Source organism: Aedes albopictus, chromosome 2 (assembly GCF_035046485.1).
Source record: "Aedes albopictus strain Foshan chromosome 2, AalbF5, whole genome shotgun sequence".
Classification (NCBI taxonomy): Eukaryota; Metazoa; Arthropoda; class Insecta; order Diptera; family Culicidae; genus Aedes; species Aedes albopictus.
The window spans coordinates 217995056-218022519 of NC_085137.1; the positions used below are offsets into that span (position 1 = coordinate 217995056).

At 41.3% G+C, this 27464-nt stretch overlaps 1 protein-coding gene across 6 annotated transcripts in view; it reads left to right on the forward strand.

Annotated features, from left to right (window-relative positions):
- The window catches only part of LOC109433057 (cGMP-dependent protein kinase, isozyme 2 forms cD4/T1/T3A/T3B), an 822160-nt gene that overhangs the window by 539531 nt on the left and 255165 nt on the right, over nt 1-27464 (forward strand). For 5 of the 6 annotated variants that reach the window (XM_062851134.1, XM_062851136.1, XM_062851135.1 and 2 more), the window contains one exon: nt 887-1053. In XM_062851134.1, coding sequence (XP_062707118.1) covers nt 887-1053 — 167 coding nt within the window. Of the gene's footprint in view, nt 1-886; nt 1054-23580; nt 24198-27464 lie in introns of those variants that run through there. The other variant, XM_062851133.1, reaches the window with a different exon arrangement.

Genomic DNA, 27464 nt, shown 5'->3' on the forward strand with positions numbered 1-27464 from the left:
ATGCGGCTGATTCGTAAGCGTTGGGATTCGTCAGGCCCCGGGACTGTAATCCCTGCTGCCCCCACGAATACTTACTTACCTCACTTGTCAGACTAAGGCCTGAGTGTCCTCTGCTGTACGCAGGAGTTGTCTCCATCCGAATCGGTCCATGACTGTGCGTCTCCAGTTCCAGTTCCAGTCTCCAGGTCCGCAAATCCTCCTCCATTAGCTCGATGCGCACCACGTCTTCTTGTACCGATCGGATGGCTCTAGAAAACAATTTCAATCGGATTGCCATGACATCCTGATGACGTGACCCGCCCATCGTAGCCTCCCGATTTTCGCGGTGTGGACGACGGTTTATTTCTCTCAATAGCTGAAACAGTTCGTGGTTCATTCACCTTCTCCAACTCACTCCTGTCACATCCTGCGAAACCAAGTCACTAGCAATTCCATATTCCATGTTTCCAATCGTAGCCCGTTTTTCGTCGCGTTTGATTGTATCGGGCTGTATTTTCTCCTATGTTATTCGTAATGGGGATTTCTCTTGGGATTCCTACGGGTGGCTTATTGGGCCTACGCCAACACGTCAAAAGTATTGCACTCGCTTCAAAATGTGATGCTAACAGCTAATATGAAGTTCGTTACGCGTCCAATGAAAACTTTCTTTTTGATTTTCTTTTATTTACAGATATTCCCCTAACAAGCCCAAGTTAATCATCAACAATGAAAACTTGCCACGTCTATTTATCTGTGTGTTGATTCCACATTTTTATTGATTTTTTCCAATTCTTGTTTTGGTCCCTAATGCTACTTACTGGTTTAAACATTTTTATTACAGTATAAACATAAATAATACCAAATATCACCTCTAACGCTTTCCTCCCCGTTTGCTCTCCCCGCACAGATCCCGCGAAATCATCAAATCCGCCATCCTGGACAATGACTTCATGAAGAACCTCGAGATGACGCAGATCCGCGAGATCGTGGACTGCATGTACCCGGTCCAGTACGGCGCTGGCAGTCTCATCATCAAGGAGGGCGATGTCGGCAGCATAGTCTACGTAATGGAAGGTAAGTGGACTGCTTCGATGTCGGCCGGCGGGAGCTTTTGCTCGCAAGCTTTTGCTACTCACCGCCGTCAGTCAACACCGCCAATGCGTACTTTACTGTGGATCGTATGGGTATTGGATGTTGCATATCTTTCGGGGGTATTTGAGCAAAATCAAGCGCAAGTTTGTCGAGTTGTGTATCGTAGTTTCTCTCGTGAGAATTTCAGTCGCGCAACACCAATAGTTGCGCGACATCCTCCTTGCAACCGGCTTAAGATGGATATCTAACTAAATGGCACTTCATTATTTTATATTATCGTCTTGTTGAAAATCGGCTGTCCCATCTCTCTGGCTGCCGCGAACCAGAGCTTGTCGTGGTGGCATAAGAGACAAGCTAGAGAAATGAATGCCAGTTCATAAATTAGCATGATGAATGGGTGATAGGTAAGGATAGGTACGCCGCGCGCGTGCAATGTTACAAAACAAGAGGAGAGGAAGAATCGTGAAGACGACGACGATCATCACCTTTGGCTGTAGAAGATCGGTTACGTTACGACGGCCGTTGTCGTGCAAACGATAGGCCACGATGGCGCGCCGATGCGTTTAAGAAGAGGAGAAGGTGAAAAATGTGCTCGACGAAAAGTGCGGATAGAATCATTTGTTTTGCGAGCAGGTTTTTCGCTTTCTATGAACTTGAGCTGCACTTACAGTGAGCGTATGTGCAACGGCACTGTGCATTGGAATAAAGTGAGGTGGTGACTAGTAGATGTGTAGTTTGCAACTTTGGTCGGTTTTTGTTTAATTTGGAAGACCGTTCCTACTGCTCGGTTGAGGTGCTGGGTTGCCTCAATGGAAATGTTTAGGAATTAGTCTTACTTAGTCGTCTCCATTCGACTCGGTCCATGGTCACTCTGCGAAGGGTCCGTAGATCGTCTTGATCGATCCATCTCGCTCGCTGCATACCACGTCTTGTACGGATTGCCCTCGAGAACCAATTTAATCGGGTTGTTATCCGACATCATTTTCACCTGTCCCGCCCACCGTAGCGTCCCGATTTTCAAGGTGTGAACGATGTTTGGTTTTCTCAGCAGCTGATGCAGCTCCTCGTTCATTCGCTTTTCCACGTTCCGTCTTCCATCTGCACTCCGCCGGCCGTAGACGGTACACAACATCTTCCATTCGAAAACTCCATGTTGGTCCTCTGCGCGCATAGTCCATGTTTCGTGACCATAGAGAACTACTGGTCTAATCAGTATTTTATAGATGGTTAACTTCGCGCGTCGGTGAACTTTAGTCGATCATAGAATTCTGCAGAGTCCAAAGTAAGCTTGATTTTCTGTCACAATGCGTCTCTGAATTTTTGTGGTGGTGTCGATGTAGTGAGCCCAAGTAGGGGTATTAGGGGCATAATGGACACCCTAAGCAAATGAGTATGTTAGGCCTGTATATCAGACAAAAACTTAACATATTATCAGTTGGCTTACAACTTTTACTTGTTTCCTACGTATTTCAGTCATTTACAGCTGGTAGAATGTCATTATTGTGAAGAATTAATGAATTGAAAACCGTGTGTTTTTTGGGGCTAGCAGCAAAGGTACGGGGCGAAATGGACACCCATCGGGGCATAATGGACACCCCTGCATATTTTATGCTGTATCTTTGAGAATATCGACCAGTTAAGTAATTTGCCAACGGAGATAAATACCACATATACAATACTCCATCTTTGACGAGTTTACATAACTTCAAAGTTAATTAAATAAATTTTGGGCTAAAATAATCGGATTGAATTTTTTCAAACTCTCTAAAACGCCTAACAGTATGCAACGCGCGTACATCCATTCATAATTGCCAGTGTTCCTTTCGCCCCGAATAGACTACAACATTGAAATTGCTATTTTCAGTGTGTTCTGATCAAAAATATAATACTTCATCCATTGCTAAATCTACGTATACATGTAGATAAGCTAACAATTCACTTGTTTGTATGGTGGACACACTCAATCACTTGTAATACCTTTTTTGCTGCGGCTTCGAAATGATAAGAAATCCACCATATGAAAAACATACTTCAATTTCAATGATATTTTGGTTATTTTAAAGGAATATAAATGGTACTTTTGAAAAATAGAACCATGACTTGTTCCTTTACACTTATGCATTGAAAGTTTTACATAAAAGTCAACGGTTTCGGCAAAAACAGGGGTGTCCATTTCGCCCCGGGTGTCCATTATGCCCCTAATCCCCCTACACGAATTCTTCAACTGCCACGATTTCATATCCAACGATTGAGATTCGGGGTGACGGGCGTCTTAAATACTCCCTGAAACTTCTGCAATCATGTACTATTTCTTCAACACATGATGACTTAACCAATTCGCCTTCATCCTTTAATCTGATGTACGTTTCCGCCATCATCTCAAATTTTCGAGCTATAATATCAATATCATCGGCGAAACCAAGCAGCTGTACGGACTTCGTGAAAATTGTTCCACTCGTGTTTATCCCCGCTCCCGTTGTATACCTTCTGAGGCGACGTTAAACAGCGAGCACGAAAGACCATCAGCTTGCCGTAACCCTCTGTGAGATTCAAAGGGACTCGAGGGTGTCCCTGATACTCGAACTACGCACATAACTCGATCCATCGTCGACTTGATCAATCGTATAAGTTTATCAGGAAATTAGTATTCGTTTATAATCTGCCATTGCTGGTCTCGATATATTGTATCATACGCCGTTTTAAAATCGATGAACAAATGATGTGTTGGCACGTTGTATTCGCGGTAGTTCTGCAACAGCTATCGGATGGTGAACATACAGGGGATGGCCAAAATGTTTGGGATAGGCAACTTTTTTTCTCTCACGAAAAAGTTCAACATGCTGTAACTTTTCAAAGAGTGCATCAAATATTCTCAAATTTTGACTGTTTGTCAACCTATTATATGTGCATCATTGGTACAAATTTGAGCTCGATTGGTTAATCTTTCGTGAAGTTATAACCGTTCTGGTAAAACACTATTGTTTAGACTACTAATTTTTGAACTGTCATATCTCGGAGACCAGTGAACCGAATTGAATGAAATTTTGAACTTTTATCCGCAATATATTAATGCCTGAAAATCATTTAAAACATGGGTACTTTTAAAACGTTGAAAAAAGTAATAATGGATTGACACTTTTTGGAACTTTTTCGAAAAAAAGCAATTTTTTTACATCAATGTCATAAATTTTGTTTTTGATATCCAAAGATTTTCTATTTCTGTTCAAAAGATATCTATAAAAAGATATATTAGAGCCTATTTGGGTTAAAGGAAGAACACATTTAGTAATTTTTGTGCAGTATAGTAAATTTGACTCATTTTCCTCTAAATAGGTGAAAATGTCAAACCATCATAACTTTTTTCAACGTTTAAAAAGTATCTATGTTCTGATGAATTTTCAAGCATTATTATATTGTTGATAATCGCTCAAAATTTCACTCAATTCGGTTCACTGGTCTCCGATATATGACAGTTCAAAAATTGATAGTCTTAAAAATAGTGTTTTACCAGATCAGTTATAACTCCGCGAAAGATTATCCGATCGAGCTCAAAATTGTACCACAGATGCACATATAGTAGGTTAATAAACAGTCAAAATTTGAGAATATTCGATGCACTCTATGAAAAGTTACACCATGTTGAACTTTTTTGTAAGAGAAAAAAAGTTGCCTATCCCACACATTTTGGCCACCCCCTGTATGATTCCTCCGGTAATATTTTTCCTCTCAAATCTTGGTAATGACTCAATGTAGTTCTTTCACGAGTGCTTCTACACCTTATTTTAGAAGCTCGCTTGGTAGTTGATCTGCTCCAACGGCTTTCTTGTTTTTCAACCAGCCAACCTCCTCTTCAATCTCTTGGAGGCCAGAGGTCGGAAGTCTTTCATCCTCGGTACGTACCCCTAGATCAGTTCCCTCGCCACTTTCGGTGCCTACAATGTCGCCAGTGAGGTGGTCATTGTAATGCTTTCGCCACCTCTCGACCATTTCACGCACGCTCGTGAGAAGATTCCCATGATTGTTCTCATAGAACTTTCGTGTATCCTTGGCATGGTACAGTTTTTCCATCTCGTTCATTTTGCTGGCGCTTCTTACACCGGAAGACTGAGTTCTGACTGTTCCGCGCCTATTTAGGAATTTGGCGATGGTATTTCCTCAGAAAAATGACAAGGTATTTACGCACTAACATTATTTACTGGGTTGAACCTTTGTCAGGAGTTTATTCAGGATTACTTCAAAAGTTTCTCTCTCTCCAGGAGTTTTTTTTAGATTTCTTCAGAAGTTCTTTTCGGGAGTCATCTAGGAGCTTTCTGGGATCCTTCAGATATTTCTATCAGAATTTATTTATGAACTGCCTCCGGGATTCATCCAAGATTCCTTCAGTACTTCTTTCCGAGATTCTTCCAGGAGCCTCTTCTGAGATTCCTCCAGGGATTTCTTTAGGAGGTTCTAATTCCAAGGTTCCAGTTCTTTTTGAAATGATTTCAGAAGTTTATTCTGGAAATATTATCCCAGACAAATCTACTGGAGGAAAGCTGAAAACAATGAAGAAATTTCTTATAAATATACTAGAAAAAATCCTTAAGAAATTGTTAGAGGAATCCTCGAGGGAGTCCTACAAGAATATTTTAAGAAACCCAAGGAAGATTTCCATATGGAACTCTTGGAGTAATTCTATAAGGAATTATAGTACAAACTCCTGCAAGGGTTTTCTAACGGAAAATTTAGAGATTTCAAAAATGAGTCTCTTGAGGTATTCCAAAATGATCAGGCATGATTTCCAGATGAAGGTCTTGAAGGAATTTTGGAAAGAGCTTGTTGAAGAATCCTGCAAAGAACCCATGCAGAAATTCCGTAAAATGTTCACAGCAGAATTTTTTGGAGGAATCACAAATGAAAATCCAAAAGAATCACTGAATGAACTCCTGGAAGAATCCCGGAAGGAAACCTGAGATGAAAGATTTCTCGGAGAAATTCCAAATAAAACTCCTGGAGGAATTTTGGATGGAATTTCAGAAGAGTCTCATGAGAATTTCGTTGATAAGTCGTGCAAGGAATCCCTGAACGAATCCTGAAAGGAATCCCAGAAGGAACTTTCAATAGACAAATATGAAAGAATCTTAGAAGTAACTTTCGGAGATATCTCAAATATAACTATTGGAGAAACCTCAGATTAAACTTGTAGAGGTATTTGAGGGCGATGAATCAACAAAAAGGAGATATCTTAAAAGGTAAGGAATTTAGGAATTCCAAAAGAAACTCCTGGAAAAAAAACTAAAAGGTATATGTATCTAAAGGAATTTGAGCAGAAATTCTTTGACATATATTAAAAAAAAAAATCTGATCGTATCTCAGAAGAAACTTCTATACGAAAGCCAGAAAGAATTTATGGAAGAAGCTCAGAAGGAACTCCTGGATAAATGTCAGAAGATGTCCAAAAAAAAGAAGGAATCCCAGGTGGAATATCACACTTTAGCGGGAAAATTACCTAGTATTTTTTACTCATCAAATTCCCACCGAATTTTTCTCAAGGTAACTTAAATGTTCGTCGTTTTGTCAGGAAGTCTTTCGAAAGTTCTCAAGATATTCCACAGAATTTGCGTGGAATCTAAGCAGAATTCCGTAGACAGAACCACAATCTTATTAGGATGTGATTCTACTATTCTACCTTAGTTATAACTGCATGCTGTTTGCAATCCTTTTAAAGGACACGGATGTAACATTATTGGCAGCTCATCAATGATTCAGATTTTCCCCAGAATCATACAAGCAAGTCATGAATTAGCGCACTCTTCCGTGCAGTTGAATCACACTTTTCGAACTCAACCACGCTACCCATGAAAGCCGACGAAAGTCCAAATAGTAAACAACAAGGTCACAAAACGTTATATTTCTCAATGCAATAGTGGCATGCAGTGTCGCGTGAGGGAATCATCGTGGAATTCTATTAAGGCCCCTTAGCGTGTCATCGCAAAATGGCTTCTTCAAAATCATTGACCGAAATCAACTTTACACAACATTGCATCAATACATACAGGGGGTGGCCAAAATGTTTGGGATAGGCAACTTTTTTTTCCTTCACAAAAATGTTCAAAACGCTGTAACTTTTCATAGAGTGCATAAAAAATTCTCAAATTTTAACTGTTTCTTCGCCTATTATATGTGCATCATTGGTACAATTTTGAGCTCGATCGGTTAATCTTTCGCGAAGCTAGAATCGTCTTCATAAAACACTATTTTTTAGACAACTTATTTACCACTGCTGTTTACCACAACTTTTTTACCACAATTGATAGTGAAATAAGCAAAGCATTATAATTTACGAAATCTTCACCAAGCGGTCCGCCAGCACTGCTGTTGCAGCAAACATAAACAGTGGGAGAGCGTACCAAAATAATTTGATCATTTCTAGCTTGTTACATAAAAAATCTAACATTTTTCGTGACATTTGGATATGTTTCCTTGTTATTCATTGAAGTAGAGTAGTTTACTGCTTAAGTTGCTTTTAAATGATTCATATTCTCGAAATGTTTACATTGGAGGTACCGAGACAAAGAGGTGCTAGTTTTGTTTGTTTGTTTATGGAATTGGTATAGAAAGGCTACACAACTACTATCGTGCTTGATGACTGTGTTTACGCACATAGAGCGACGACGGTTCACTTTCAATCCCGGTATCAGTCACTAAGAGCGCGCGGTGATATTGCCACAATCGAAAACATTGTTTACTTTCGCGGTCAATGAACTACGCACTTTATTTCGTATACCAAACTACAAATTACGTTTATTGCGGTTACCGATCGCGGCGGAGGTTTATTTACAACTAACTGCTATGCTCTTATCTACTGCCTCTGCTGAGTAGAAGTAGGCACGATTGGGAGGCGATCGGTATCAAAAAGCCTATTGCATATAGCGTACGGGCAAAGATGTGTGGCTACAACAATGTTCTATAGTGTGGACGTGAGTGACCACACACTAGGGTGGTTCATGGAACACAAATTGATTAGGGGTTGTGTGCTAGTAGTGGACCCTGCGCCTATAGTGGACCCCTTACAGAAAAACCCAAATATGAATGCCCAAATCAACTAAATCCAGGCAACTTCCACCGGGGGAACATCAATTACATTGTTCCACAGCAGTTCCTGACAAACAAATTGCCAAGTGATCACAAAAATCGAATATTTTAACTATTTAATGAATGAAAACACTCAAAAGGGTCCACTATAGGGCACATTCAGGAGGGTCCACTATAGGCTCCGTCGGCAGCGTGACGGATAACATGGAAATCAAATGGGGGGTCCACTATAGGCGCCGAGATATGTGTAAACAATCCTATAGTGGACCCCGGTGGGGTCCATTATAGGCAACATCGATGCATATTTTCAAATGCGTATTTCACTGGAATAATTTATTATTATTGTATGTTTGACGATCTTAACATAAAGAAGGGACATGAAACTTGTCATAAAATTCCACTTTGGAACAATCCACTGACGTAACATAGCTAAAAACCCGCAGAAGTAAATGTCGATGGCTTAGGGGGTCCACTACTAGTACCCAAACCCTATTCTAATTTTACCTGGCGCAATCAGACTGTTTGGAATAAGAATCAAATAAGAAGAGCAAAATTTGAGCTGACACGCTAAGGGGCCTTAAGGTTGGCAAATTCAACTGAATCAACATAAGGTATACTATGGTGTTAGAAGTGTGGTAAGTACTTTATAACTTGCTGGTGGGGTTCCCCTAGCTCTAGCAGCTCTTTCTGGGATTCCTCCTTTAGGGATTGCCTTGGGAATTCTTCCTGAAATTTCTCCAGGAGTTCCTCGGTTCCGCAATTTCTTGCAGGACTTTACAGTGAGATTCCTATAGATTCTTTTAGTAGTTGATTGCCTGTGTGATTCTTCCAGGAGGTTTACCAGAAATTTCTAAAGGGGTTTCATCTTGACTTCCTTCAATAGTTGCTTTTGGGATTCCTCTAGAAACTTTTTCCAAGATTGCTCTTATGATTTCTTCTGGGGTTTCCTCAGAAGATCCGAGTTAGTTCCGTGTTTCCTGGATCCAAGATTTCTACAGGAACTTATTCAGGAGTTACTCCAGAGATTCCTTTCGAAATTTCTACAAAAATTCTTTCCAGGATTTCTTTAAGAGTTAGCTTCGAGGTTCCTCCAGAAATTCGTTCCGAGATCCCTACAGGATTTTTTTTATGAGACTCCGCCAAGAATAGCTCTCAGGATTCCTTCAGGAATTTGATCCGAGATTACTTTAAGAATTCGAACCATGCTTCCTCCAAGAGTTCCTGGATACCTGCAGGAATGCCTCCTCGTGAAGACATTCTTGAACGAGTCCTAAAAGGAACTTCTTCAGGAATCTCAGAAAGAATCCTGGGAGGAACTCTTTGAGGAATGCTTGAAGAAATGTCTAGAAGGAACTCCTTGAGGAGAAATTCCTGTAGGAACCTTGGAGATAATTCCTGGATGATTTCCGGAGCTCCTGGAGGAACCCCAGAAGACATTCCTGAAGAAATCGTAGAAGGAATCCCGTAAGGAGTTCCTGGAATCCTTTTAGGAATTTAACAAGATTTATTTAATTATTGGAAGACCTGAGGAGTCCTAGAAGGAACTCCCGAAGGAATCTCAGAATAAATTACTGGTGGAATCCCGCTCGGAATAACTGGAACAATTCCAGAGGGAGCCTCTGAAGGAATTCAGAACTAATGGTCGGAGAAAATCAATCGATTTGGGAAGGGGGGTTTCTTTTATTACAGTACGCAAATGATAACGATGTTGCACTCTTCTCGTTTCGTTTCGTGACGACTTTCGTCAAATTCCCGACAGAAGAACTGCACATCGTGTTTTCCAAAAAAAGTCTCACGAAACCTAATGCAAGGAATATATATAGGGAAAAACAGAATGTTTTGACAGTTCTCACAAATTTTTGACAAAAAGCAACAAATCACTAACATGAATGCATTTGGATTGAGCAATTTGCACACTAACTAAAACTGTTTGATAAGTAATAACTCAATACATATGCGTAGCTTATGTTGATTATCATCAGTACTTTTCGGTCATCGCTTTACGGATTCCTCTTTAATGAACTTGAGTCGACACAATGGTTGGTTATCAGACGAAAAATAGCCAAAAATTACAGATACATATTCCAACTTACTTTCGCCATTGGCTCATCAGATGGAAGCAAACAGATGTAGACTATCAACCAGCCATATAGCACTGTATATTGAATACTTACGGTTCAAATTCAGTCCATTCACGAGCTGAAATCTTTTCTCATTTTGCGTACGACGAAGGCAACCGCACCAAAGCAGCAGCTAGCCGAATCGTTCTTCATCACCGTTCAATTTTCAATTCGTCATACTCACATTCCACAAGTTCACACACCACAAAAGTTCTGTAGCTCTTCAAAGTTTGCAAATGTAGCAAAAGCTGTTAAATTAATTAAATAAATCAAGTTTTTTTCACGTCGGTAAAATCTAAACAATAAGTTGTCTTCGTCTACGGAGGATGCAAGCTAATGTGTGCGTGGATTTTCTGCATTCGAAACATCGAAACATGATTTGGTTTGGATTGCAAAAAAAAAATGACCGACTTTTCGAATAAACACCAACGGTCCGACCGTAATTTTTCACCGTCCTGTGTACCATAGTGTCACGTATAGGTGTGCCGGGAATTGAATTCAGTTTATGCCCGGAATAGGCATGGACTAAACGGAAACAGAAATCAAGGAACAATCATTCAATCTTATTATTTTAAGGAAATTATAGTTCTTTCACAATTATTTCTTCCATGATATACCTACATAAAAGCTAAAATATAAATTAGTAATTGATACCAGATTTGTCATGACTCGATCTTTATTGGTCGGTGCTTAGCTAGATGGGATAAAAAACCTAGATACCATTCGTATGTGAAGCGGACAGGCGATATGAATGCATCACGAAGATGCGGAAGCAGGAAATCATTGCTCTGAAATCAAATAAAAACAAATCGGGCATTTTCTCGCATGGTAACAATAACCCTGCCTTAAGAATCGTATTTCATGACATGTAGTAACACAAAATAACTTCTCGTCCCTCCAAAACAATGTTTCTGGTATGCTTTACTTATGTATCAACTGTGGTATACTATAATTATTCAGTTTCATTGATTCTAGTAGACAGCTAATCATGATTATCTCCAAGAGACTGTTTCCCATGATTTGATTGAAGCATTCCTTCTCTGTGTCGTCTCCCGACGAATTCGTTCATCCCACCGAGCAAATCACCTACAACTGCCAATCCGGTTTTATACGCCATCATTTCCTGCAACCTTGCCCGAGCGTTCGCTCTCGCCGATTCCAATCCAAAACCAAATCCAACAATCTAGCGAACCGGCTTCGATGAATTCTAGTCCAATTGTTCTCAATAGTAGTCTACATGCAGAAAAAAAGGCGTCGTCCTTCAGTGGCGGCGAAGCAAAATGCAAAGATTGACAATGAAATCCAATTTTCGATTTGAATTCGAACCGGAGCATTGTCGTCATCGATGCCTGCCTCCCCGCCGCGGGCGGTTCGGTAACTTGCATGCAACCAAGCGACGAACCGTAAAGCGAACGAGCAGTTTAAAACCAACAATTGCTCCTACTGAAGTTCGTTACTGTCTCTTCTTAACTATGTTCGAGTACGCAGTGACTTCATGATTTTGAAGGGCAGCTAGCCATGGGCCGCCGCAGTCATACCTCCTCCTACATCAACAATGGATCAAGATGTGTTTATGTGCGCTTGCGGTCAGTGGATGACCTTCAACAGTCGACAAGTTCTGCAAATCCGTGCGTTCTCTGGCGTGTGGCCACACAGCAGCGATAATGCCAACGGTTGAACGGTGTGTTACACGTAGGTACGTACTCACTTTCGGTTTCTGAGATGTTCAGCATAAGTACACACTGGCTGGCAAAACATAGACGGAACACGCACGTGCTGCATGAGCGGTTTGCGATGGGAGATAAAACCGCGAGTCATCGAAACCAAAAGTGAATGGAACTGTTTGTTGTTGGTTGGAGGCGGGCTTTTGATTCTTGGCACCAACAAACATAGCAATAAAGTACGAGGTGCTAACACGCTATTCAGTAGACTCGAACAACCAGTACCGCTATTGACTGCAGTTTACTCGCCGCAGCCGCGAAGCTGATGCTGATAGGAGCCTTGATGGCGTTAGTGCGGCACATTCGAGCGCATAAAACCGCCAATGGAGAAGAAATAACCTACGACGATCGCGGTGCGGTGGGTAATAGACTGCTTCATGACGATCCGATGCCCCTCGTTCGTAGATTAATGTATGCTGCTATGTGCAAATATGCCGCCATAGTTCCGCAATAATTTGCATCGGCTTTGGGTTGCTCTTTTGGTGTTGGATCGTTTTCTAATTTAATTCAACCTACTGATGAAATGGTACACGATCATCGGAGGCGGTGGCGGCTTCCTTTCATACGTTTGAGCTCAAATACATGCACCAAAACATAAGTGCTGCGCTGTACAAACATCATATCGTGTGACACGGTAAGCTAGAGCTATGCTGCACCCAATAGCGTCTTCCACCGATGTTCGCTAGTTAGCTGCATCGATGGCGTTAGTCTAGTGGAAAATAAGGTAGGTTGCTACTGGAAGCATGTATGATGTAAATCATTTGAAGTCATTACTGGTGGATCTTTGGTACGTACAACAGAGATCTTGCCCGGTGATACAGATTGGGTTATGCAATATCGCCTTTGACGCGGAACTAATTTTGAGATGATGCATTGATTGCAGTATTGTTGAAGCAATTGTTAATACATTACTTAATTCTTGAGGACCACAACTTATTCCGTCAAGTCTACGCTTAATGAAGAATCACAACAACTGAATACGCCTCTGGACCAATCGTATTCGGTAAGCTTGAAAACGTATCTGTTTAAATATATCCAAAGATAATACAGTACCTAATGATGATGTTTGATACATCTGTACAGCTATGAAGGATGACATTTATTTGGTACAACATATTTGTAGGTTGAATGCCATAAAACTTCCAAAACGGTTAGTGGAAAATCTGGGAAGGAAATTCCAACAAAACACTGGCTTCCGCCAATTCAGCAAATTCCGAAAATTACCCCTTTCTTCCACGCCTCCCGGTTTCCCAGATCCTGACTATCAACTGGTGCATGCAGATGACCAACTTTTCTGGGCTCATCCACGCGCCACTTCCTCTTTAGCTCCAAGACGATGTGGGTGATAGCCGTTGAAACGGCATACCAGCCAAACTCATCCCTACACATCCTCTGGACAAGATTGTTCGAAGTTGTGTCCTTCCCGCATGTGACAAGCATGCGGTCACGCATTGTGCGAAAACGCGGGCACACGAACAAAACGTGTTCCTCCAGTTCCTTTATATCAGCACAAACCGGACATTCGGGAGAAACCGCATGGCCGAAACGATGTAGACTTCCAGCGTAATGTCGTCAGCAAAGCCGACGATCTCCACCCCCACCGGGAACTCTAACCTCAACACTTCGTCATACATGACATTCCATAACACCGGTCCCAGGATGGAGCCTTGCGGGACTCCTGATGTTATGTGAAAACACTTCCGACCCACCTCTCTGTGTCGTACTAGTAGGGTAAGAAATCAAACTTTGAACTAGTCAAATTGTAATCTTAATTTGAACCATTTCGAAATTCACTAAAACGACGTACTTTTTAGGCAAATATTGCCCCGAAAAAGATGTTAAACTGCTTTCCGTAATATAACCTGATAACATGGGCTTTGAAAGCATTGAAAAAAGCGTTTTTATCATGGAAAACAGGCAATTGAAAATCACTGTGATTTCACCCATTTCCCCTCACAGAAAGCACATTTTCGGTGCACTCGTACAGCTCATGCATTGTATCACACGCAATATGTGAACTCGTCAAATGAAAGCTTATTTATCGTAGAATCGACCAACCGAATAATATTTCGCATTATTTGTCATAAAATTATCAAATTTAAGTAATTCTTACTTGGAGAATGTTATCTTAAGTTGAACCATTTGTAATCTAAATTTGAACTAGTAAACGGGGGCGAGGTTGCAGTGTTGGCCAGCAGACTGCGCTAGTGGTTGTTTTGTTTACTCTAGGGGGATGAAAAATTCCAAATTTAGTTTCCAAGTTCCTGAAGAGTTTAGAATATTCTTAGTTGAAATTCCACTGCCTAACGAAAAATAGTTATGGGAATTAGCAGATCCATGTGTTTTTCTATTGTTCAGTACGAAATTGGCTGTTGTGGGAGATACTCGAGCTGCTGCCGCCAGTAGTTCAAATTAAGATTAAAATTGGTTCAAATTATGATTAGGATGGTTCAAATTAAGATTAAAATCATTGTTGACAAATAGTCGAATTTTTCAATGAAATTCGGTGCAAATACAAAGTTTTTACCACTTAACAGAAAGCTTATACCCGTAGCTTTCATGTACATAAGATTTTGCTGTAGTAAATTATTTCCATTTGGGAGAAAAAATCACTCAAAATTTGCGCTACTTTGGAAAACCGCAATTTGGTTCAACTTTTGATTACCTACCCTACCTGATTCTGGAAGTAACTTTCAAATATGTTGTACGTACTGGTACCCGGGTATCCCCAGACGCAGGAGCGCATCAGCAATAGCCGGCCAACTTGCGCTATTGAACGCGCTCCTTACGTCCAGAGCAGAGTTGATGTACACGTGCTGAAGTCCCATGTACGGGAGACACGGGAGCTCTGTACATTTTGAGACTGAAAGTTGTGCGCCACATTTTTCTCAAGATGTGTTTCATGAGCTTCGTCTCATTCGCTGATTAAATTAGAAAATTTCACGACAAAAACTTCCTAAAGGAACGAGAATTGAAACCTTAACCTTTGCATTGAGAGTCCCTAGTCATATCGTATAGACCAACCAGACACTTGAGTTGTGTACGGAAAAAAGTTGTTGAGGTTCTTCGATACCAAGAAGTTGTTTTTCACCTTAGATACCAACAGCTTACGCAGCGCATGAGACGAGCTCCCCGGGAGCTAGGCGCTTAGCTCGCACCCACCAGATTTTCGTGAGCCTCCTAGCAGCGCAGCACACTGCGATTTTGAGGAGCTGGGAGACAATTGGGTAGGAGGCTCGCTGTCACATTTATGTACACATGCGCAATGGTCCACTGCACGAATTTATTCTGGCCTGCTTACTCTCACGCGAAATTTGACGTTTGAGCGGTGTCGGCACCGCTCAAACGTCAAATTTCGTGTGAGAGTAAGCAGGCCAGCATAAATTTGAGCGGTTGGTACGAGATGTCCCCGTTCTTTAGCTTATTTATTCAAATAACGCTGCACAGTAGGCCTGGCCGCTTCAATTCTTGTATTACATCTCCGATGTGCTGCAAGTATTGATAATGACAAGAAAAATGATAGAAGCAGTCGATTCTATCATTTTCCAGGATTCTTTCAATGAATGGCTGTGTATGTGTAGACTAGACTAGACTAGACTAGAGTAAGCAGGCCAGCATAAATTCGTGCAGTGGACCATGGGAAACTCTGGTCCAGAGTCACTACTGCATAGTAGCGAATCGCCCTTCTCTTACGCTAGAGCGCTATCCCGGTGGTTTTTGTAACCTACCGGCGCGGCGTCTACAGTCGACCTCCCCTTCCGGAAGCCGTACTGGCTATTTGGGAGACCATTTACAGCCTCGGTGTGCCTCAACATTTTATCGAGGATGATCTTTTCGAGCACCTTCCCCGCCGTGTCGATCAAGCATATTGGTCTATATCCCGACAAGTTTCCGGGTGGTTTCCCCGCCTTTGGAAATAGAACCAGGCTCTGCCACTTCCATACTTCTGGGAAAACTCCCTCGTCCAGGCATTTCTGCACAACAGATCTGAACAACTCGGTGCAATAGCTACTTTTAAGGCCCTCTCCTCATCGTCAGCCCCAGTTCCCGGCTGTCCTAAGAAAGGAGGGGGTCAAATTGATTACTTTAAAACAACTTTTGTAGATAACATTTGAAGCAATTCAAATATTGGCAAAAACAATGTCTGCAAAGCCAGTACCGGGTGAATCTTCATGAAAAACCGTAACAGAATTTTGTCCAACAAATTCAAACTTTAAGTTTAATAACTTTAAAATCAAATATTTGAAAATGCCACTTTGGGGCGAAATTGATCAGCATACAATCGAACTTTGGTAGGGATGTAAAATCGCCTCAACCACTAAATATTGATATTTTTAACACGAATAACGCATTAAAACTCTTACAAATAAACAACTCGGCAGTAAAAATGTAAACTAAAATGATGAAATTGATCATTAAACGCCTGAATGTATGCGACTTCGATCACTTTAACCCTTATGTGGCCGACAGAGTACCCGGGTACCCAGCGCCCATTTAAAAAGTACGGTGTAGAAAAAAGCAAAAATTTTGTCGGACACATAACGGTTTCCTACTAAAAATTAAACTTTTGAAACTGATTCATGTCCTGAATAGCTACATCGCATCGCAATCAATGTTCCACAAAAATATGAACTCAAGATGTTTACAGGTACTCCTAATGGCAATCGATTCTTTAATACCAACGGTTTCGGCCTCACAAGTTCCTACCTCATGCTTCCACGGGTCAAGCGATGACAAAGACCGCCAGCTAAGAGTTGTGTGCATAGCTGGTAGTGCAGCCTGTGCACTGTTGTCCTTCTGACTTCAGCTAGATTGAGGAGGTACGAAACGAGCGTCTGTTCACCAAGGAGGTGCGGCTCAAACAACGTCTGTTCTGGCATCCAGCGGCTGAATAAGAAACGCTGCACCACGCCCAGCTAGATCCAAGGTGGTAGCCCCATCAGCGTGGTCGTCCTAGTGCTGGTTGGGACGTTAAACAGAACTGGCACGATGGCCCTCCGGCGAGACAGGAGTGTTGGCGTAGGCCAAATAAGCCACCCGTAAAAATCCCCATTGCGAATAACATAGGAGAAAATACGACTCGATACAACCGGCAAAGACCCACGCGACGAAATTGGGACTATGATTGGAAACTTGGAACATGGAATTGCAAGTCGCTAGGTTTCGCAGGATGTTACAGGATAATTTACGACGAACTACATCCCCGCAACTTCGACATCGTGGCGTTGCAGGAACTTTGTTGGACTGGACAGAAAGTGTGGAAAAGTGGGCATCGAGCGACTACCTTCTACCAAAGCTGTGGCACCACCAATGAACTGGGAACAGCATTTATAGTGTTGGGCAAGATGCGACAACGTGTGATCGGGTGGCAACCGATCAACGCAAGGATGTGCATGTTAAGAGTTAAGGGCCGTTTCTTCAACTACAGCATCATCAACGTCCACTGCCCACACGAAGGGAGACCTGATGACGAGAAAGAAGCGTTCTACGCGCAGCTAGAGCAAACATACGATGGTTGCTCACCGCGTGACGTGAAAATCGTTGTCGGCGACCTGAACGCGCAGGTAGGAAGGGAGGGAATGTATCGACCGGTAATCGGGCGAAACAGCCTGCACGCCGTATCGAATCATAACGGCCAGCGATGCGTAAACTTTGCAGCCTTCCGTGGTATGGTAGTCTGAAGCACCTTCTTCCCCCGCAAAGATATCCACAAAGCCACCTGGAGATCACCCGACCATCAAACAGAAAACCAAATCGACCACGTTCTAATCGACGGTAAATTCTTCTCAGATATAACCAACGTCCGCACATACCGCAGTGCGAATATAGATTCGGATCACTACTTAGTCGCTGTATGCATGCGCTCAAAACTTTCGACAGTTATCATCACGCGTCGAAGTCGAACGCCGCGGCTCAACATCGAGCAACTTCGTAACGTAGAAGTGGCTCAAGACTACGCGCAGCAGTTAGCAGTGGCCCTACCAACGGAAGAGCAGCTTGGCGCAGCTACACTTGAAGATGGCTGGAGGGACATCCGATCCGCCATAGGTAGTACCTCGGCAACAGCACTAGGCTTCGCGACTCCGAATCACAGAAACGACTGGTACGACGGCGAATGTGAACAGTTGAAAAACGGGAAGAATGCAGCATGGGCGAGAATGCTGCAACACCGTACGAGAGCGAATGAAGGACGTTACAAACAGGCGCGGAATAGGCAGAACTCAGTCTTCCGGATGAAGAAGCGCCAGCAGGAAGAACGAGATCGCGAAGCGATGGAAGAGCTATACCGCGCTAAGGACACACGAAAGTTCTACGAGAAGCTGAACCGCTCGCGTAGAGGCTTCGTGCCACATGCCGACATGTGCCGAGATAATTACGGGAATATTCTCACGAGCGAGCGTGAGGTGGTCGACAGGTGGTGGCAGCATTACGATGAGCACCTCAATGGCGGCGTTGCAAGTACCGAAGGTGGCGTGGTAACAGATTTAGGAGTATGTGCACAGAACGAAAGACTTCCGGCCCCTGACCTCCAAGAGATTGAGGAGGAGGTTGGCCGGTTGAAAAACAACAAAGCCGCTGGAGCTGATCAACTACCAAGCGAGCTTCTAAAATACGGTGGAGAAGCACTGGTGAGAGCACTACACTGGGTCATTACCAAGATTTGGGAGGAGGAAGTATTACCGGAGGAATGGATGGAAGGTATCGTGTGGGCGACAAGTTGAATTGATTGCGGGAACTACCGCGCGATAACGCTATTGAGCGCTGCCTACAAGATACTCTCTCAAATTTTAGCCGCCGTCTATCACCGATTGCAAGAGAGTTCGTGGGGCAATATCAGGCTAGGTTTATGGGTGAACGCGCTACAACGGACCAGATACTCGCCATCCGCCAGGTGTTGAAGAAATGCCGTGAATACAACGTCACATCACTTGTTCATCGATTTCAAATCGGCGTATGATATAATCTGTAGTATATACCCATTTTAGATCTTTAAGATTTAGAGTGTACCATCAAATGACAGCAATGTCTAGCAACACACTTGTGTACTCACCAGGTACCTTAACACACCCATACTTGTGAACGAGATAAAAGCAGAGACAAAATAGATTTGCCAGTTCATTCTTGTGCTAACTGTGATCCAGCGTACTTTATTACAAAACCCGAAATATATCAAGTGTCGACGAGCCTGGTGCTAGGACCCTTTTAACACCCAAGACGCCAATCGGACGCCCAGAAAGTGCCAAGTCAGTAGGCGGGGAGCATTCAGTAGGTGAAAGAAACCTTTGTCTAGTAAGTTACTTTGGTGCGGCTGGAGTTTTCCTCACGGTCTGGTGAATATTGAGGTGGATATTGAAAATTGTGAACTCTCCGTTGATTGATTTCGCGAATTCGGACCAGCACCGCGATTCCCATCCGGCCAAGACGGAAAGCTCAGGATTTTCGTGCGGTTTGGTAGAGCGCAGATACCGGGAGTGGCGTTCGCGAAAGCTGGTGAGCTGATAAAGGTCGGTCGGAAGACAAAACCGGCGACCAAGTTCCGATTCTCGACGTTGTTTCGCAGCCTACCGGGAGCGGTGAGTGCCTGAGGAACGAAGGGCCTTAGACGCGACATCGGCAAAGGTCGATAGAGTGTAGCTTTTATTACTGGTGCAAATTGTAAACGGTCCCATCATGGCTCATCGCGACCAGGTGTGAAGATGTAACGTAGACGACCGATGCAGGCCTAATGCAGTCGTCATCCTGAGGCGCTGCGATGAAGAGGGAGCCGTGACGAACGAATTGCACAATAGCAGAGAAATGGCAAGGGCCAATGTGCAGCCAGCGAATGCGGATGCTCGAATTAGGCGGAAGAGAAAACATGAAGATTCGGTGAATGAGCAACAGGTTTAGAAGATCGGACAGATCAAAAAAAAACTAAGAGAGATGAGATGTATGTTTACGATTAATCATATTCGTTAGTTCGTTTTTTGTTATCATGGATTATTTTTCTTTTCGAATATCAGATTTTTATAAAGTGAATTAGAAAAAAGTGAACTTAACTCTAGATTTAACTGTCGGCAACAGCCGGAGTAATAACATCCGAAGGGATGAGAAGTTGTAGTATATACCCATTTTAGAACTTTAAGATTTAGAGTGTACCATCAAATGACAGCAATGTCTAGCAACACACTTGTGTACTCACCAGGTACCTTAACACACCCATACTTGTGAACGAGATAAAATAGATTTGCCAGTTCATTCTTGTGCTAACTGTGATCCAGCGTACTTTATTACAAAACCCGAAATATATCAATAATCGATCGAGAACAGCTATGGCAGATTATGCACGAATACGGATTCCCGGATAAACTGATACGATTGATCAAGGCGACGATGGATCGAGTGATGCGCCTAGTTCGAGTATCAGAGACACTCTCGTCTAGAGTCCCTTCGAATCTCGCAGAGGGTTACGGCAAGGTGATGGTCTTTCGTGCTTGCTGTTCAACATTGCGTTAGAAGGTGTAATAAGGAGAGCGGGGATTAACACGAGTGGTACGATTTTCACGAAGTCCGTTCAGCTGCTTGGTTTCGCTGATGATAATGATATTATTGCTCGTAAATTTTAGACGATGGCGGGAACGTACATCCGACTAAAAAGTGAAGCCAGGCGAGTTGGATTAGTCATTAATATGTCACTAAAAACTATTTTGAGATATACAGAACAGTCCTAAATATTAGCCAAAAATATAAAAAGTTTGATTGTCCACGAAACAATAATTACAAAAATGCTCAAACTACACCCCGTCTAAAGGCGGGATTGGGTATTAGAGGGTTAAATTCTTCAATATAGTTCTGTAATTTATTAAGGAATATATGCGTCCTGAATATTCAAAATCTTTTTATTTGTCTTTCAGGGACTCCTAAAAGAGTATTTTTTCATTCTGTAAGGCAGAATATCCGTAAAATTCTTGAAACAGTTGAAACAATTTCTGAAAAAAATCCTGCAAGAATTGTCGGAGTGTCCTCGTAGGAATTCCTGGAAAAGTTTTCGTGTCAAATCCCGGAATAATGTACGGTAGTTTATTCAGTCACACCTGAAGAAACTCCTGAAAATATTCTCTGAGAAACTCCTACAGTAGTATCTTACGATTTTTTTTCGGAATTCTTAGAAGAGCTGCTAACAGAGAAACTTCAAAAAGAGTTCCATCACAGAGAAATTCCTGAAGGGATTTCTCGAGTTATTTCTGGAAGAATTTTCCAAGCAACTTGAGAAAAAATTGTTTGCGGAACTAGGAAAAAATTCACGAGAAACCTCCAGAAAAAATCCAGCAGGAACTTTTGGAAGAAGGTTTTCCGGCACAACTTCTGAAAGATTTTCCGGCGGAACTCCTACAGGTGTAAACTACTGCATTTCTTATAGGAGTTTCCGGTGGAACACTTGCAAAAACTTCGGTAGAATCCTTGGAAGTACGGGTGGAGTGGAACTGCTAGAGCAATTTCCAGTGGAACTCTTTGAGGCTTCCTAGAGGTTTTCCCGGTGAGACTTTTTAAATAATCCTCTGAAACTTTCTGGGGAATATAGCAGAAGAGAAATCCTCCTTTCAAAACATCGCCGATGAGGTGCGCAATTTGGGGTTCAATACATAACGCCGGTGGAACTACGAGAAATTTTGTGCAGCTTTGGTGTTTTTAAACAGTCATTTGGGTAAAAAATTGATCACTACTGAATTTACAGCGGTCATGTGATTTGCATGTGTGCGACTGGTATATGTATTAGTAATTAGATTACTTTCGTAATGAATATGGATAATCGGTCTCCAGTTAGCCTAGTGGTTAAGGCTATGGATCGCCAATCCGGTTCCCGTTCCGGTCGGGAAAATTCTCCCGACTCCCTGGGCATAGTGTATCATTGTGCTTGCCTCACAATATACTAATTCATGCAATGGCTGGCAAAGGAAGTCCTCCAATTAATATCTGTGGAAGTGCTCAAAAAACACTAAGTTGGAGAGAGGCAGGCCAAGTTCCAGTGGAAACGTAGAGCCAACCAGAAGAAGATGAATAATGCCATTCAATTTGTGGGTATGTTAAAGTAGAACAGCATGGTTCATAATTTTATTTTCTAATTAAATTCTACATCGGATTAAGCATGTGTATTAATTCTATTTTGTAATGATAATGACAATCTGTGCGCACGAAACTGCATTTTAAAAAAAAGGTAGAACTAGGAAATCGGTTTTTTTTTCTTGTTATTTCTTTAATTCATGTAAATAAAAAGTAAAAAACAACATTTTCTTGGACCACTCAAAACTAGCTCAGCAGAATGGCTCCTTATCGGTTGATTACAATGACAAGCATATATATATTTTTTTTTTGTTTTGCAAATTTGCTCGGAAATTATAGAAATGTAATATTGAACTTTTCACAACGATGCACATCCTAAATGATTAATGAAGAAAAAATCAATTAATTATGATGTTAAACAATTAATATACTAATCCAGTACTTTCTGTTATTTACAGGTACGTAATCTATGTTTTATATTGATACCCAAGAGTGATTGTTACGACATATTCGGTAAGTAAGATTCATTAGACGGTTGGATCGAACAAAATTATAGAACAACAATTTTGGAAATGTTTACAGATTTAATTTTGCAGCGGATGATACTAACAAATTTTAGTTGCCAAAATTAAGTAATGTTCATGAAATTTTACAACACTGGCTCAGAGTTGCACCCTATCACTGTCAATGGTAAGCATACCGCTGATTTTGACAGGCCGACTGCGATCCAAGTCAGCGTGCGCTCTGTGACGTCACTGTCACATTCCATTTTCTATCAGAACAAGACTGACTGTGATGGTGTGTGGATATCAGTGATAGGTCATCTATAAAATTCGTTTAAAAATCCAAATAAAGGATTACCAGAATGAAATTTTAAAATGTAGTTCAATATATGTAACTAGTATTGTACGTTAGTCATGAGAAAAAATGAGTTTTAGCTAAAATCACAAAAATATCAGTCAATTTGCAATGATAGGGTTCTAAAGTGTCGGTCAATATCAAGTCGTTGCCTGTCGTTGTCGTACTGATATTGATCGGCCTACAATGATAGTGACGGTGGTGCAATATCAATAGTCTACTGACAAGGCTGATTATGCGCAGCTCTGCACTGTTCTGTTTTTTTTTTCGTGAAAGTTTTTTAGCCTATAGAAGTTAAAATGATATTGAAAAAATCACAGGTTGAATTGCTCATACAGCACTTCTATAACAGCTATTGCTTTCTACAACAAAAGCTTTCCTAGAATCGCTAATTGCGCGAATGCTCACCGCACTTCGTTTACCGTCGTCGGCCACCACCAAAAGCTTATTCTCACGGATCGCGAGCACCCACGTGCTCCGGTGTGCAAAGCATTGCATTGCGCATAAATCAGCTGTTTTGCTTATACGCATCAACCTCGCGGAGCTAAAGCTCGCTCTTTTGAGCACCAGAGATGAAGCAAACTTCGCGCACACTAAACCGGTTCTCTTCTGAATCCTCTCGCGGCATGCAGCGAGCAGCGATTGACTCCGAATGCAGCAACATCGTACAATTCGCAGTAGGCAGGCTCGCTCGCTCGCCACGCTGCAACCTAGGGTCCGACGGACGGCACGTTCGCTCAGTTGTCATCGGAGTTTCGTTGGACTTGGGTGCGCTTGGTGCTCTGGCGCGAACAACTTCACGCGCGTGAGTTCGTCGATTTCCGCATGTGCGCGCGCGAGTGTTTATTCCGGATCGCATAGCTGGCCTGTAGTGTGTAGTGTACGCGCGTGGTGCACGGTTGCTTGCCCTCGGACACAACAAAAACAAAGCTAAGAGTGGCACGATACCTACGAGAAAAAAAAACAGACCTAAACTGAGAGTGACTTGGCAGTCGGACAGCAGCATCTGGACAGACGGCGCGCGGGATTCCTGTTTTCTTTGCGGTTGTCGCGGTCGATCGTCGTCGTCGTTGGGCTTATTAATATATTGTGCACATGGCGGCGGCGGCAGCAGCAATGGAGCCCCGCGTAATCGCTGTCGAAGAGCTGTAGTAGGTGTTGTTGTTGGTGGCGAGTTGTGATTTCGCGTTACTGTATAGCAGCAGCCAGCCAGCCAGCCAATCGTGGCCGTATTAATGATTGCGGATTAAGAAACGTGTTGTTGTGTCTGGAAAACTTACGCGACAGAAGAGAAGTCGAAAAAGTGAACGAAGTGAGTTGCGTTGGGGGGTCGATGGTTGGAGAACACTTCAAATCTGTACGGACTGAAGCGGGGGTGTTTGGGACCAGGGAACTTTGAATTTGACATAAGTTCTTATATCAGTTCTTATATCAGTACTTAAAAATCATTTGACAACAAGTTTCAACAAGCATTAGTAGGAGTTTGCAATAATTGTTTAAAATTGTCGCAGATGCAACATTAAAAATATTGTAATCGATGAACTCATAATCCAGATTACACCATTAAAAACCGTAAAAAAAGGATAGACAACCACTTTGCTAAAAATTTAAAGTGAAACATCAAGCAAGCCCATTGAAATTTTGCATACAAACTTTAGAAGCACAAATCTGACGAACGAAGCATCGAACCAAGTCGCACTTGATTATCCTGGCTTTGCTCACTTGCAAAAGTGTTAAATGCATCGAAACGTCGGACATTGGAACAAATTAGCTTGCGTCGGACATTGGAACAATCTAGGTTGCGATGTTCGCGAAAAATGTCTTTCCAAAAAGTGCATGAAAACCGAAATAATATTATTCGAAAAATCATAAATGAAAGTTGATCCAATAAGAGTAATAATAGGTGGGCAACTTCCTTAATAAATGCGTATCGTGTCGAGAAAAACTGCTCTTTAATGAAAAAAAATAATAACATGGCCTTTTTTTAATTTGCAGTTACTTAGGATGGTAAAATGTAGAAAAACAATATTGTTTAGGGTTTTTCATTGGAACTTGTACCTACGTGAAATCTATTTCTGATATAAAAAATCTTAAAAGTTTTTTTTTTCTTTTGCATGTTTTATAAATCGATGCAAAATAAAAACCCGAGAAAACATGTGTAAAGCATTTAATCATCCTGGGCTATATGGCAAATTTTAAAGCTGGAAGTTAGCTTTTTACAAAAAAAAAATATAAAAAACTCGAAGATTTTTGAAAGTACTTATACGACAACTAACATAGATCCACAATGAATACACTAGTTTACAAAATAAAACGAAAGTCGTGAACTTCTGTCAACGACCAAAATTTTTGAAGCACAATTTAGCACTGATTTCGAAACCGTGCTTCAAAAATTTTAAAGTAGAGCAGTTTTTAAGTTTTAGCTCAAAATCGAGTTTTACAACTTTTAAAAATATGGAATTTACTAAAATTCAAATATCTTGCGTTTTATTCAACAAATTTTAAATCTTTTTCCATAAATTAAAAGCTGAATACAATACCATTAGATCATCTGAATGCAGGTTTTGCGTCAGAGTGATGAAATTCAAGATATTGGCGAGTTTTAGGGACGATCTCCTTAAATTTTAGCCAAATTTCCAAAAATATATGAAGAAATGTATATTTTTCAATAAGAAAAAAAACAATCTAAAAATTCTTTCTCAACGTTTATTTGACATACCATATATAGGCGAGTTACAGTAAAAAATTCAGCTCAATCGGAGCATTAATTACGGAGAATGAAATGAATGAAGTGAGCGACGTTGCTTAAAAATAGAACGAAAATCGATTTCAAATCATCAACCTTGTATGGAAAGTCGAAAAAAATTCCGCTCTACTGTAATTTTTTTCCTTCGCGTTTTCGAACTCAGGGCATGATTCTACACCAAAAATGATCATCAGCTTACCGAGTTCAAAAATGCTGTAAACTAGTGATATTTTTATCAACGTTTTTTTTTTCTTTCTTCGAAGATGTTATTTCAATCCAACAAATTGTTTTCAAGTTTTAATTTGTCGAAAAAGAAAATTGGATGTTTTTCAAACACCCTTTAAAAAAATTAAAAATAAACTAATTCAGATAGAAGCTCGCAGATAGGCAAAATTTCATTTGAATTGTAAATAGGTCGCGTGTACACGATTCGTGCGTTAAGGTGAAAATGCTCCTCAAGAAGTTCTATCCAAAGGTCCCTTTTAGAATTCACTAACATGTTTCCTCTAAAATTTTCCAGTATTTTTTTGGAATATTCTCAGGAGTTCCAGCAAGAATTTCTTAATGTGTTTCTTCTAAGATTCCTTCAAGAGTCCCTTCATGTAAGAGATTCTTCTATAAGGTACCTTCAAGTAATCATCTTCCTAAGATTCATCCATACATGTTTCTGAGATTCCTCTTGTAAGATTTTCGATTGCTTTCAAATCCATCAAGAATTTTCATCTGGATTTTTTCCAGGAAATTCCTGGCATTTCTTTAAAACATTATTTGACATTCCTTAAAAGTTTCTCCTAAGAAGTGCCCCCCTAAAAATCCACCAGGCAGGATCTTCCATCGGAAGCGCTCCAAGAATTTCCGGAGCGGATCTGGTGTGGTGGTTAGAACACTTGACTATCACGCCGAGGACCTGGGATCGAATCCCACTCCCGACATACTCACAAAATGTGAGTTCTTCCTTCGGAAGGGAAGTAAAACGTGGGTCCCGAGATGAACTAGCCTAGGGTTAAAAATCTCGTTAATACAGACAAAAATAAAAAATTCCTTTAATATTTCCATTATTTAAGGGTTTCTGATCAGATACCTTCAGGAAATCTCGTGGCATTTTTCTATGTAATCGCGTGGAATTCCTCCAGAACTACTTTGAGGTCCTTTTCCGGCTATACCAGTCGGCTAGTATGTCTGAAATAGACGTAAAAACATGAAGTATTTTTAGGCGGTTTAGGGTGGCGCTTCGAATCCAGTTTGACTTTCTATTCTGCAGAGTTGTAACTTGTTCTGTAGCTTAGTTGGTTAAAGCGCCGGACTAGCGATAACGGAGTCGTGGGTTCAAGTCCCACTAAAACAAGTGGTATTTTTTTCACAAATTTATCTCTCAATTTGCCAATCAAACGTACTTTGCCTAAAAATACTTCAAGTTTTTACGTCTACTTTGAGGTTATTTCATGAAATACAATATCGTACGATTCCGCTTGGTTTCGGAGTTGAATGAAAAGATTTCATTTGAAAACCTAAAGGAATTTATAACCCTTGGAATTTCTCTGCCTGTTAAAATTCATTCAGGAGTTTCTTTTTGCATTTCCATAGAAGCTCTTTCTGTAAATCGCGCAGATGCCCCTTATTAATTCCTCCCTTGAGTTTCTAAGGGGAATGCTTTTAAGTTCCAGTAGGAATAGGAATTCCGTAATGTATGCGTGACTTCATGTGTGACTAAGTTCTTGTATTCCTTTAGAAGCTTCAGCTGAATTTCCTCCAGAATCGTCTTTGAAATTTTTCTAACCCTCCATAAGTTCTAAACATTAACCTGGAGTTTATTCTGGGTGCCCTTCTGAGAAA